Source organism: Bactrocera tryoni, chromosome 4 (genome assembly GCF_016617805.1).
Source record: "Bactrocera tryoni isolate S06 chromosome 4, CSIRO_BtryS06_freeze2, whole genome shotgun sequence".
Classification (NCBI taxonomy): Eukaryota; Metazoa; Arthropoda; class Insecta; order Diptera; family Tephritidae; genus Bactrocera; species Bactrocera tryoni.
The window spans coordinates 53,850,558-53,864,159 of record NC_052502.1 but is presented as its reverse complement, the minus strand read 5'-3'; the positions used below and the strand labels follow the sequence as shown (position 1 = coordinate 53,864,159).

Here is a 13,602-nt window from a genome sequence, read left to right as displayed (position 1 = left end):
CCCAATAATGGGCGACATAATAGCGTTCGTGAGTGAACACAGTCTAAGCTGTCACACAGTTTATTTTCCAAAAGTGTATGGTCCGTAAATTGGTATGAGTCGAAAGTGTTTCTTGTTAAATGCGGAAAATACAAGTCGTAATCGAAAGAACGTCTGAATGCCTTTGGATGTTGCATTCGGGTATATGTATTGAATATTAAAGAAGAAAGTCTTGAAATTAAGTGTGGTCTACGTTAAACAATTTGGGGAAGTCTTAGCCCCATATATTCGTAAAGCCCTTAACTTCGAATAATATTCTAATTTTCTCTCTCTGTTTTCTTTTTTTCTGTCTTACTGTATATACTAGCTCGCATCGTTTAGGTTTTGAAATATTGGTGTGAAATTCTCCACACGTCGTTTTCCCACCAAGAAGCTTCTCAATATCGGATCACTAGCCTATACCATACAAATAAACCCTTTGTATTCAAAAGTTAGCTTCTTGAATTAACACAGATTCAGACACCACTAGAATCTACGAAAAAATTGTTTAGGTGGCCATGCGAACTTACCGATCAAAAACGAATCGGTGCAATCGAAGTTTTCGAGATTATTTTTTTTACTCCAATAGGTTGGATGAAGTTGGTTAGTTCTGGTTTTATCTAATCAAAAACTCGATCACCAAGCGGGCAACGTGTGAGAACGCTGTATCTGAGAGAGATTGTTCCTTCACAAGCTACATCAAAATTCTAAGGTTACATCTTACAATACAAAGCTCACCTTTAAAATACATCAATCGTTCAGAGGCGAAGAGTGGAGAGAAAGCCGCATAAAACACCTATTCTAAATACTTTTTAATTAGGATTAGACAGTTTTCTAAACATGTAACGGGCTCAAATAAGCATGAACCAAAAATTCATGAGCTTGTCTACCAGCTAACTATGGTTCCGCCGAAAATTTCCGCCATCCCGCCAAACTGCTGCTTGCCGAGCTCTCGTAATCACAACTACATACATCTGAGATAAGCTACACATGCATTTGAATTATGAACTACCAGGCGAATAAGCCAGCGAATGAGCTAAAATGAAATGAGACTAGATTAAGCGTCATGTAAGCAGCACCAGCTTTACAAGAGTTTTAGCCAATTTAAGGCTTTTTGTTTTAGCTCATCAAGCCAACTTCTTTTTTTTTGCACACTCTACATTCTTTGTTTTTGTTGCGTACTTTTTCTTTGTTTTTGCTCTACACTTATTTCTTCTGCTTTTTTATTCAAATTAAAAAGCGAATTTGCTATTGCAACAACGAGGACACAGGTAGCATGCCACTGAGGTGCTTGCGTCCTACAGATTGTCGAGAGTCCTAGTAAATCCTGTAAAAATGCCAACAGGCGAAAATGATAATCAGGATGTTAATGAAGTACGCGGCAGCGGCTGGCGACCGGCTCGGTAATGAAGTAGTTGTAACTAGTGGCCGCCAGGTCGACGGCGAAGGCGAAGGCGACTACGTGTATAGCGACAAACGCCGTGGCTTAGAGATGACCAGGCATAAAAAGTGGAGACACCCGGCTGGATGTGCCCGGAGGGGGGCGCACAAGTGAAACTACAAATGAATATACGGTGAATTGAGCTCAAGTGCTGCCTTCCGCTGGGGTTTGGGGCGCACCAGCCACGCGCGACTCGCCGGCTACGTGTTCCTATGGCTCTACGGCCGCGTTGCCCGAGCGTTAATGCGTTGCAATGCGCCGTGCCGCAGGGCACCTCAGGTAATAACCGCGCTGTGGCGCTGATGAGGTGCTGGTGGGGCGTGGTGGTGGCATGTATGTATGGTGGATCGGGTATATTAGCGGTGCGGCTGCGTCCGCTGGCTAATCTTGGTGCCGATGTTGGTAGTTGACACAAGTTGTTGGCACTTCGTCTTTTCACTTTGCTATTCTATTTAATAATGTTATTATTGTTGTTGTACGTTTTTTCTGTTGCTCAAGCTTGTCCTCATTACTGTACGCTACCGTTGTGCAAAGTTACTTTTGCGCTTAATTCCCTTTGTTCTGCTTTGTTGTATTCTGGCCATTTTAATGTAGTTTGTTGCGAGTTACTTTGTAGATTGCAGATTGTCAGTGGGTTTAAATTAAATAATTCTTAATGAGATGAGTGTGAAGTGAAAGAAGAAAAGTAGAAACATAAATTTGATTTGAAGTTTATTTTTATGAATTTACCTTACACCTCTTTCATGTACTATGGTCCTGCCTACTTAGTGCCTGGGTAGTCTAAAATGTCCGTCACGTGACTGAAATTCGCAATTCTATAGAGTTATGTATCGGTGGTTTGTCTAATATTACCTGAGAAAGTTTAAAGTACATACGTTGCATTTTAATGAATTTTAGTTTGGAAGAAATTCTTCTTCGACCGTGTTTGAAATAAATAACCCTGGTCGGTCCAACACCGTGGTGTTTATAATAAGTGCACCGGGTACTTTCTAAAATACTTCTAATGGTTAATAAAATATTAAGCAAAAAATATTTTATATATGAATAATCGCGGATCATAGAAAGGTCCCTTGAGATCTCTGAGCGGAGGGTCACGGCCTAACTGTCAGTCCAGAGAAATCTGCATTTTCACAAGGATCACAAACATTCCACAATTCAAACTTCCCTCTTTATATGGCAGAACTAGTGTACTCTCAAGCTCTGTCAAATATCTCGAAGTTATGCTAAATAGAAAACTAAACTGAGGAGAAGACATTGAAGGCTTACAAAGTTCTACGTATCTGAAACTGCTAGCAGAGCCATTCCCCTAAAGTGGAAGAATCCCGCATTATCTATTGGCTCTTCACAAGTGTCATCCGCCTCATAGATACATGTGATATCGTGCTATGGAGAATGAAATTATCGAAAAAATAACGTAAATAACAGGAGCTCAAGGGCATGGGACCTGCTTGTTGGGGGTTATGGGTGCAATAAAAATACGTCAGACAAAGCTCTGGAGGTTATCTTCGACATGCGGACAATACATAAACAAGTGAAGTATGAGATAATGCTTACGACCGGCTAGAAATACTCGACTTTGAGACTCATGAGGGATTAAACACAACGTTTTCATTCCCCAATAAAGAAGAATGGACCATTGTTTCTGTGATCGTTGTTCCAAAGACGAAATCTACATATTCACCGACGAATCAGATCGTGATATAGACACAGAAGGTAGCTTGAATCCAAAGAACTACAATTTAGTCTTTCATTCCCAAATTGAGCTCATATCAGAAAGTACGGTACCAAGAGGGCTTCTGCCGCAATCAGCAAGTCCACTAACCTTCCACAAAGTTACTTCGGTATGGATGTTCGACAGACTTAGTAATATTGTACGGGTCATCACAGGGCACTTACCTTTAAGATCCCACCTTAGGAAATACTCGTTCTTCATAAAATCGGAAAAGTGGATTCGGTGAAATGTGCGGAGTATTATGAGACCCTGAAAAATTATATATATGAATACTCAGCAGGATGAGACGGAAATAGGTATTTCACGTCTACTAATTCTTTAAATTAAGAGACATTGGACAGCTGACGTTAAAAAAAAATAATTTTTTTACCCGAATCCACTGAGTTGCTGGATAATTCTTAATTTGGTTACAAACCGGAAGCATAATTGACTTAATGATGACCTAAGTGCGGCCGCCGGTCAGATGGACCGTCAAAAATCCCTATCACAAATCGCTTTCAATTATGTCTACTGGTTGATCAAAAGTAGGCCTGGCAAGGTGTTTCAACCTTAGTCTAGAGAAAGTTCAACAAAGGAGAAGAAAGCGATTGTACATATATGTTTTTATAAAATTGTTCGACAAGCCGATTAGCCTTACCGTATGAAAATTGAAGAATGTCCGCAGCAAAAATTAACCTTGCTAGGAGAAATTAATTTAGAAGATTTTCCGCGTTCTACTCTAGGTCAGAGAACTTTCGTTGTCTCACAGGAGCCGGACATCGAGCAACGGCTGCTAAGCACACGCAAGGTACAGAGGTGCAGTGCTATAATGGGGGACAACGGAGGCCTTCCACGACGATGTAAGGCCTGAAAAGAATGCTCGCTGGGAAGAAACATTCGTTGAATGAAATGGTGATCCCCGAAACTGAGGCCTGCTTTGAAGCAAAGGAGAAGTCATACTATCCAAATGGAATAGAAAAGTTAAAGGGTCGTTCTAAACCGAGTATCCCTCTCGTAGTAGACTATGTATGCTTTGCAAAGAAATATGATTTACTATGTTAAGCTGGGGACTTTTCAACTGTTACCTCTCTTCGAAATAATTATATCAATACTTCAGTTCAGAGATTTTGTAGGAAATTGAAAGCTCTAGAGATTTTTATGAAAATGTTCTTCGTGGCCTTCGGATGCCACTGAGTTAAATACATGTAACGGGTGATCCAAGAAGAGGCGTTTTTTCAGTAGCCCTTTTTTGACAGATCACGCGTGAGTTGTTTCAAGCCGTTAGACATTTTCCTGTTCAGATATATAAAGTCTAAAGCCTGTGAGGAAAATCTCGCTTCAATTCAAGCCTTGGAGCAAAACACTACGCGTGTCATTCGCCAGTTACCAGACGAAATGCTCAAAGGAGTCATCGAAAATTGGACTCAAGAGGTAAACCATCTGAGACGTAGCCGCGGCCAACATTTGAAAGGGATAATCTTCACAAAATAAATGCTATAGAATGTTTCTTCGAATACTAATAGACATTCCCCATTAAATTTGAAGTTTCTGTGGTTTTTCTTTAAAAAAGTACGGAACCTCGAAATAAATCACATTTTATAATTTTAATCAAATAATCTTTGTAAATATTAAATATTTTTAAATACCACTTTATGGGCGAAAACTATTAAGAAAATACCTCTAAGGTGGATCCAAAAACCTTTAAAACTAGTGTGTTACTAATACTTTGGGAGAAAATGTATATAAAGAGAAAGGGGGAAAGGAAAAGAGAGTTGGAAAAGTACAAAAAAATATGGGCAAACAATTTTAGGAACATCGTCGGCTTGCAAGGCTCTCATTTAGTTCGGGAGAATATTGTTAACTCGATAGACCTTGACGATATAAACTGAAACTAACTGAAAAATCAAAATACAATCCTTTTATGGAAAACTTTTTTATTTGTGAAGGGTATTCTAGCTTTAGGTTCAACCGAAGTTAGCTTTGAAAATATTTTTGATAAAAGAAACAAATCCGAGTAGAATTACGCCAATACACCTATCTATTATTGGTATAAGTCCCAACTTGTATTTCGTTCACTTTTTCCTCACACCACCATCTCCAACACCCTTTTCATTGCAGTCAAACCCAAAATTTTCTATGCCGAGATTTTGAAAAACTGCCAAAGTGTTAAGGTCAAGCAATTTTATGAGATCTTAATTTCTATTTGGCCAACTTTGCTGCCCATTCATATGCGAAAAGATTAATTGCCCAACCGAAAACATGTCAGAGTCAACAAAAAGTCGAAGAAGAACGTTGCCAGCAGCAAGTTTGTACAGCCTATCTGCAAACAGCAGACGGCAGCATGCTTTTGTTTTCAAAACAAGTGCCGAATAAGCACACTAACACACATACGCACATATATACATACAAAAAAACATACATACAAGCGCTTATTTGCACAAAAATCCTTTTAGGACATGTGGTGAGTGAAATTTTCAAAATTTGTGTCCTTGCAAACCAGAGTCTTGCCTGAATGTGAAATGCTAACGTCTTCCGCACACACACACATACACCGGCAGCGGCCTACCTACCGGCTAAGAAAACACTTGCGACTACGCTCAGAGGGTGGACACCCAAAATACTTGCTTTTGTGGGGCAGATATTTTCGCAAACCAAAAGGAGGAAAGCAAAACGAAGCTGAGCGTGCGAGAAAGCTTGGTACGGAGGAAATGCAAAGCGATATTGTAACGACAGTGGAGGCTAGGGAAATTTGTCAAGTGAAGGCCAAATGGCATTGGCGAAGTTGCTGATGAGTATGATGACTGCGGGTGCGGCTATGAATAGACGGAGCACACACCGGCTGCTTGGTTAGTTTGAGCCGCGCACACACAGACATGCTCGAACTTGAGCGCAAAAACAAAGACACATGTGCACTTATACACACACACACACACACCCGCACGCATAGAGGTTTTGGAAGTCGCTTCAACATTCTCGACGTTGAATGAATGATGAATGGAAAGTTTTGTGCTGCACTTCGCATCGCTGAGTTTGACTTAAATGCTGCTGCCGCTGCCTCTGCCACTGCAACGGCTTTACCGTTAGCTTTGGCGGTTGTAAATGCGCGAACGCTTGGCTGACTAACTGCTCTGAGTATTGGTCGTGGCTTTAGCGTTGCCTCTGCCTTGGCTTTGGCTTTAGCAGTCGGCGGGGCGTATGAGTGCGCGCTGGTTAATGATGAACTTTGGCGTTGCCAACGTTTGATTTGACAGACGCGCTGGCATTTTGCTGCAATGACTTGTTATTAGCGCGAAAATTTTCGCATTTTCCTGTTTTTCCGTTTTGGCTTTTTAAAGTTTAATCATAATTTCGGCCAAAAGTTTCGCGCAGCTGCAGCTAAACGCTATGAAAAGAGTGTGTGGATATATTTGTCGGCTTTGATACTTTTTCGACTGAATTGTCGTGCGAAATTGCAAACGAAGAGCTTTGCGTAAATACAAGAACTATAATTTTCGCCAATTTTTTGCTTCGGCAAAACAAATATGCTAAGTAAAAGAGTTTTATTGGCTAGCACAGCTGGCTGAGATTAACTGCATCGGGGAAATAAATTTGTCAGTCATTTCTGGTAGCAGCTTGTGATTATTAAATTACTATGACAATATTTAATGAACTCAAAAATACACTGACCTTGACCGATTATGAAAATTACTGGCGTTGCCAGAGTTCGTAAAGTTCTTTTCAAACGCGAATAGGTTAGGTTAGGTAAGTTTGATTATAAAGGAGCGCTCCAAAATAAAGAGGACTTTTTGAATCTAGCGCCCCCTTGTGGCGCCATCTATATATCGACTCGTGCTTTAGAATCTGCTATCTTTATTGATTGTCCAGTGAGAGTTTCATGACATTTCATTGATTGGAAATGATGTTATTGGATTTGAAGTGTCAGTATGTTTGTGTTATCGGTGCGAAAATGAGCTTCGAACAAAGAGCCAACATTAAATTTTGTTTTAAAATTGGTAAAACTTTGACCGAAACGTTTCAATTGATGAAACAAGTTTATGGCGATGGTTGCCTATCCCGTAGCAGAGTGCACGAGTAGTTTCAACGTTTTCAAAGTGGTCGTGAGGACATATATGACGATCAACATGTGGGCCAATTAAAATCCGTGATCACTGGAAATTCCATCGAAACTGTGCATGAAATCAGCCGTAATCTTCGTTGAAATTCATGGAAATGGAATTGAACATTTCCAGAACATCGATTTATCGCATTTTGACCGAACATTTGAACTTAAGAAAGGTGTATGCACGGTTTATTCCGCACAAATTGACTGACGAACAAAAATTGCTCAGAATCCAACATTCGAAGGACGACTATTTGACAAAAAATCACATTTTAGCCATTAACCACTTCCCGTATTCTTCTGATATGGCACCGTGCGACTTCTACCTTTTTGGAAAAATGCATTTTCCCATGAAAGGAAAGCGTTATGCAGACGTAGAGGCCATTCAAAAGGCTTGCACCGGCATACTGACGGCCATACCGGCCAACGAGCTAATACACTCGTTCGCCATGCTTTTAGACCATGCAAAAAGCTGTATTGAAGCAGAAGGAGACTATTTTGAATAAAATAAATTGATTTTGCCGAAAAAACTATTTGCTCTCTTTTTTTTAAAGTCCTGTTTACTTTGGAACTCATCTTGTATACAAAACCCTACGAATCCGTTGTAATGCCAGGTTCGTTATTAGTATGAGTTGTAGATTACGTCGTGCAGGACCTTAATACAAGTTGTGAAGTTTAATAAAAACTTAATATCTAATGCAGATACATCACTCAGCCACTTGTACTTGGAGGCGCTTATATTTCTAAGCCGATTATCAAAAATAAAATGTGTGATTATTTTTTGGAATAAAAATTACCACTGACCAAAATTTTGGTCGAACCCTCGAAAGAATTGTTTTTATCACAAATAAAATGTATTTATTTTTTGGAGTTAAGATTATCACGAACCAGAATGTTGATGAAACCTTCGAGAAAAACGATTTTGTGTTTTACAGGTATCACAACTAAAATTAATTTTCTAAACTTAAAACGGACCAAAATTTATATCGAACTCTCGAGAAAAACTTCTCTGTTTTTGCTTTTAACTTAATTTTATACAAACAAAAAATAACACATATGCCTCAATTTAAGACTTAATTTGGTTTTTCTGGAAATTTTTTAGCTATCCGCGATACTCAATCATCAAAAGCGGCTCAGACTTTTTAACAACATTAATTGAGTTAATAGTTTAATGACCGTTTTCTTAAGACTCCTTTTTCGGTTGAGTTAACCAGAACTTAACTGACAGTTGCTTAACTGACAGTTGCTAACCTCAAGCATCTGGTTGTGACACAAAAAAAATTTAGAATAGCTACAGTATTGAGAAAAGGTTTAATCATAATTGGAGATGATATCCTCGACAACAACGCAACAACAATGCCGAGCCACGGGTATAGTCCTAGTTATGTATATACATTTCTTTCGATATTTCAAACCCCACCTCAGCTTTATGTCACTTATTCGATAGAGCCAACGCAACTCACATCTACCTTCCACTTTGTACCTTTAAAAACCCCCGATAGACGCACTTTTGTCGTTTGCTGCAGCCAGCCAACGCGTATACTAAATTACTTGCACCTGCAAGTTCACAGAAAACAAAAGGTAGAATTCCAAAAAAATACAAAAAATAGTAGAGGATGAAAATATTTTAGAATCCCCCGTTGAAAATTGAAAAAGTTCATGTTTATCTGCGCCTTCTGCGCTCCGCCGGCTGCACAGCAATTGTTCTCGATGCACTTAAGCATTTAAGCAAAAACTGGCGTGTGTGTTTGTTAGCAAGGAGATGTGCGCTATTGTTTTGATTCCAGGCAATTTCGGTGGTCGGGCTGCTACTTACTGCACAACTCTCAAATTTCAACGCGCTGAAAGAGAAAGAACTTGGAAAATACCGCAAAAATTCGAAATGAATTAAGTTTGCCACAAAATGAATAGCGAAGATTGTAAGAGAAATGCATTAACTAGCAACTTTCTGAATTCAAGTCCTCGATTTTTTTTGTTTGTGCTAATGTTACTTACTTTTGCGCAAAAGGGAGAAAAGTTTAGGTTTTAGCTCAGTAAAAAAGAGACAGAGTTCTTTATGTGACTATATTGTGTTGTTCAAAACCAACCTAACCTGGTTTTGCTCAATTTGTAACTCTTTCAGCTGGATCGGCTAACGTTTTTGGTGCGACTGACTCAGAATACGCTGGTTCTGCGGTTCTCGTTTCATAAGTAAAAGTATTTTTCCGCATAATCTGTCTAGCACAAAGTTTTGGCAGGTTCTATGCTTCATTATCCGTAATCAACTGAATCTACAGCTATATTGAAGGCTGTCTACCAGAAAATCATAACATGGTCGACTTGGATCTCTATGTTTCAATTTGAAATAAGCAAATAGTTAGATTGTATCTTCGTAATAACCAATACTAAGACCATTGTTTTAACCATCTATCAGTAACAATTTCTTCGAGCCTTTCCTTTTCCAGTAGCTCCTATTGTACAGAATGACGGCGTACAGCACGGCTTCGGTAGTTGTTGTTTTTGTAGCGGCAGAAATTTATCGATTTGGCTGAAAAAAATCCGGGCCCGTCCTGGTTACGTAGATCCGACCGTCGTGGGTATGGAAGAACGGCATCGATTTTGTTGACTTGGTTGCTGCCGATCGGCAAACTTATAGTATTGATGCCTTTATTCTCAGGCATCCATGTTGATGAAGAAATGTTATTATTACTGAGGAACCTATTCCTATTGGACTCATTTCTGGTATAAACAGTTGTCGGAACCAGCGGGAGGGCTAATCTATTTTAAGAGACAAAGTCTTTAACTCCTTGCGAAAACAGTTATCTCGAATGCTCTAAGTGCTTTATGATCTCGGTTCGTTATCGTACTTATATCTGCGCCCTATAATAACACAGGAATAATAAGTGACTTATAGAGCACATTTTTTTGTGCGTCGAAAGTGAGATCTGCTTCTCAATTGTACAAATGTCCACTGACATTACAGTTACATTCGCGCGAGTTCATTACTTGCCAACTACTCCATCATATCCAGCTAAACCTGGCGACTCCGAGTGTGCGAGTGTGTGGAAACCAGCCAAGCGCTCATTCAGGGTCATGATGATGGTCGTTTATATAACCAACAGTAAGCAGCAGTAGCACTAACAAATATCTCGCTGGTAAATAGTGGCGTTGTTTGAGCTCTTGAACGCTTTGTTTGTTCCCTTAACGGGGGACTTGACCCATTTGTCTGTGCAAATCGTTACTCATCCGCATAACGATGATGATGATATATGTCATAATTATATCTGGCCTACACACGTCTATACATATACACACACATCTATATAACTACGAATATGTTTCTTCATTGCTCCAGCTTGTTTGTATGCCAGCGCTTGACCTCTGAAGCGCCACCCTAATGGGCGGCCGCCTAATGGTTTTATATGCAACTTCGGTCACTTTCGTAAATATGTTTAGCTTGTTAGGTTTTTGCCAACAAACACACACACACACATACGCAAATATATTTCATGTTCTCAATAGGCTTTGTCATGATTAATGACCACTCAAAACGAAATAAGATTACTTGGGCTACCCTACCTTTTCGGCATCGGCAAGCTTTTTTTATTTTTCATACTCATCCTGCTGCATACAGATACACAACTACAAGTCGGCAGTGGCACCTTGTGCGTTCGGACATTCGTTGGAGTCTAACCGTGACTGTGTCGCTGCAGATAAAATATTCACAATGAAAAGTTCTGTGACATATCTGTGTTGACTGCATGTCATGGCACATCATATATTTCGCGTTGCATGTGTATGTGTGTATGAGTTTTATGTACGCGTGACATGTGGGTAAGTTGGTCGGCTGCTCGTCACATATCCTTCAATGCGTGTGTTTGCATATCTCTTACAAATTGAGCGGACGAGTATGCCATCAGTGGCAAAAAACCAAGAAAAAAAATATAAAAAAGAAGAAAATAAAAAAACAAAATAAAATATGGTGTCACTCCCTGTCATTTTTTGCTCTGAGGAAATTTGCTTTAGTTTATGTTTTTAGTTATCTAATCGCTTAGTGTCTCTTGAGATAAAATGAAAGCAGCTTCAAATTGAAATTTGTTGTTGAAGAAAGCGAAAATGTCTAGCAGATTTAAGATGCTTATTTTCGTGTTATTTCAAGTGCAAATATTTTTTGTCAATAACATTACAAAGTTCACAGATAGGCAGTATGAAAAGTCGGTGCACAACTTTTCTAGAATATATATTTATTATATGTATAATATATATAAAAAAAGGTGCGTGGAGTCCCTACGCGCGGATGAAGTTATACTTCTTAGTGATATTCCAAGAAATGCATATTATTTTGTATGAAAGAAAATTAGAAAACTTAAATTCACATTTTATAAATTTATTATGCACATAAAATGAAAAATAAAGCAAAGTCTAAATGAAAGAACTTTGACTAGAAAAGTAGTTCTGTCTCTTCGTTGTACTTATATGTACATATATTTGCAATGTGCCAAACAAATAATGCACAAGCATACAAACATACATATGCGTACACATATGAATATGTCACCAACAAAAAATTGATCTTCACAAGACAATATGGCAGCCAAATTGGCGAAGAACAAGTGTAGTAAATTTTACAACAAAAACGATTTAATTCATGAACGCAGGCGCAAATTCCACAAGCGATCTCGCTTCATACATAAAAACAGAGGCCGTAACATCTCCCCGAGCATGCCTTTGCCAACAAGTCGTCTTTTCGCGAAGATGGCAAAAGCTAAAAATCATAAATTGCACAACTTTCTGGTGCTTCTCGCAAAAAAATCTGCGTCGATATGTATTCACGATCATACGTATACATACATACATATTTACGCATGTTTGTAGGCGAAGCTGCTACAGCGGCAAGGGGTGACAATCGGCGGCCATTACTTTACTTATGCCATAGAAATTCTATTGTTACGAATATGGAAATGACAACGAAATAATGCAAATATGCACATTTCTAAATGTCATTAATTTCTTTGAAGAAATGAAAGGAATGAATGATCCTGAGAAGTATAGTCTTAACTTTTCAACGGCCAACGCAGAGCATTTCAACCATTTATCCATTAAAATCACCACTCAGAAGTCGTTTTATCCGTTGTAAGCGAACGATTTCCGAAGAAACATCATTTCTAATATGCCACAAGACAAAATTAGAAATTAACTTCTTAAACCTCACGCTGTCAGATAAAACGATATACCTCGTCATCGCGGGTCGATTTCCAAAAAATGTAAATGAAGACTAACTACAGAAATAATCCTGTAAGGTATAGCCTTAATTTTTCAAGGGCCAACGCAGGGTATTTCAACCATAATATACGCAAAATAGTTGAGAATTCGCAGAAATGAAAGACAAACGAAAGAAAAAGAACCATAACTTCAATAATGCACAAGCATACAAACATACATATGCGCAGCAGCAGCAAGGAAAGAGGTAACAATCGGCGATCCATTGTATATTGTTTTCATGCATAACCAAACCATAATTAGGACAACGCAATTAAGTGTCAATGGTGGTATTGGTGGTAAGCGCTTCAAAAGTGACGACGAGCACGTAGGTTCGAATCCCAACAGAATTTATTTTAAATTGAATATGTCACCAACCAAAAATTGAAACATTGTTCTACAAAAACAACAACAGCGTAAGCATGGCAACATTGTGTTGTTGGTAGAAAAGCCGAGATGTGCCGAAAGAAACGAACAAGCGATCGCCGATTGTCACCGCTTCGCTTGCTGCTCGAACATCTTCGCAGACAAGGTTGCGTAGATTCATATTGAGCAAGGCTGCGTAGATTCACATTGAGCAAGGTTGCGTAGATTCACATTGAGCAAGGTTGCGCAACCTGAATCTATCGCAACCTTTTCCGAACTCGTATAAGAAGTATAACTTCAATAAATAACTATGTCACACTATTTTTTATGTAAGTATAGATATTCCTTCTCTTTTTTTCATTTCAGCATATGCAACAATAAGTGAAACATCTTTTCAAACCCTTCAAAAGTGTTTGGAAGTGTAAAAAGTTAATCAAAGTGCTAATTATAACTTATTTAAAATATTGCGCTTATTTCAACAATAAAATCTCAGCTACTGAGAAGGTAAGTCCAAAGAATTATATTACATTAAAATAAAAATGCAAATTTTTTAATTCAAAATTGGAACTTGAAAAAGTCACATCCACGTTCATATCTAAGTACTATAAGGCAATTGATTCGAACATTTTAGTGTTTTGAGTGATTTAAGTTGGAATTTTGTAGAAACTTAACAGATAATTTCTTGTTCCATGAAACATTTTTTGTACAAAAAAAATGGTCCACGAAAAT

At 38.6% G+C, this 13,602-nt stretch overlaps 1 protein-coding gene and 1 pseudogene across 1 annotated transcript in view; one reads left to right on the top strand and one right to left on the bottom strand.

Moving 5' to 3' along the window:
- Window positions 1–12,355: 12,355 nt before the first annotated feature.
- On the bottom strand, window positions 12,356–12,558 carry LOC120776213 (annotated as a pseudogene).
- Window positions 12,559–13,183: 625 nt separating this feature from the next.
- Window positions 13,184–13,602, top strand: part of LOC120774603 — a 439,267-nt gene continuing 438,848 nt past the window's right edge. Inside the window, exons 1-2 of the mRNA XM_040104333.1 lie at window positions 13,184–13,202; window positions 13,256–13,377. Of these exons, the coding sequence (XP_039960267.1) occupies window positions 13,184–13,202; window positions 13,256–13,377 (141 nt within the window). The remainder of the gene's footprint in view (window positions 13,203–13,255; window positions 13,378–13,602) is intronic.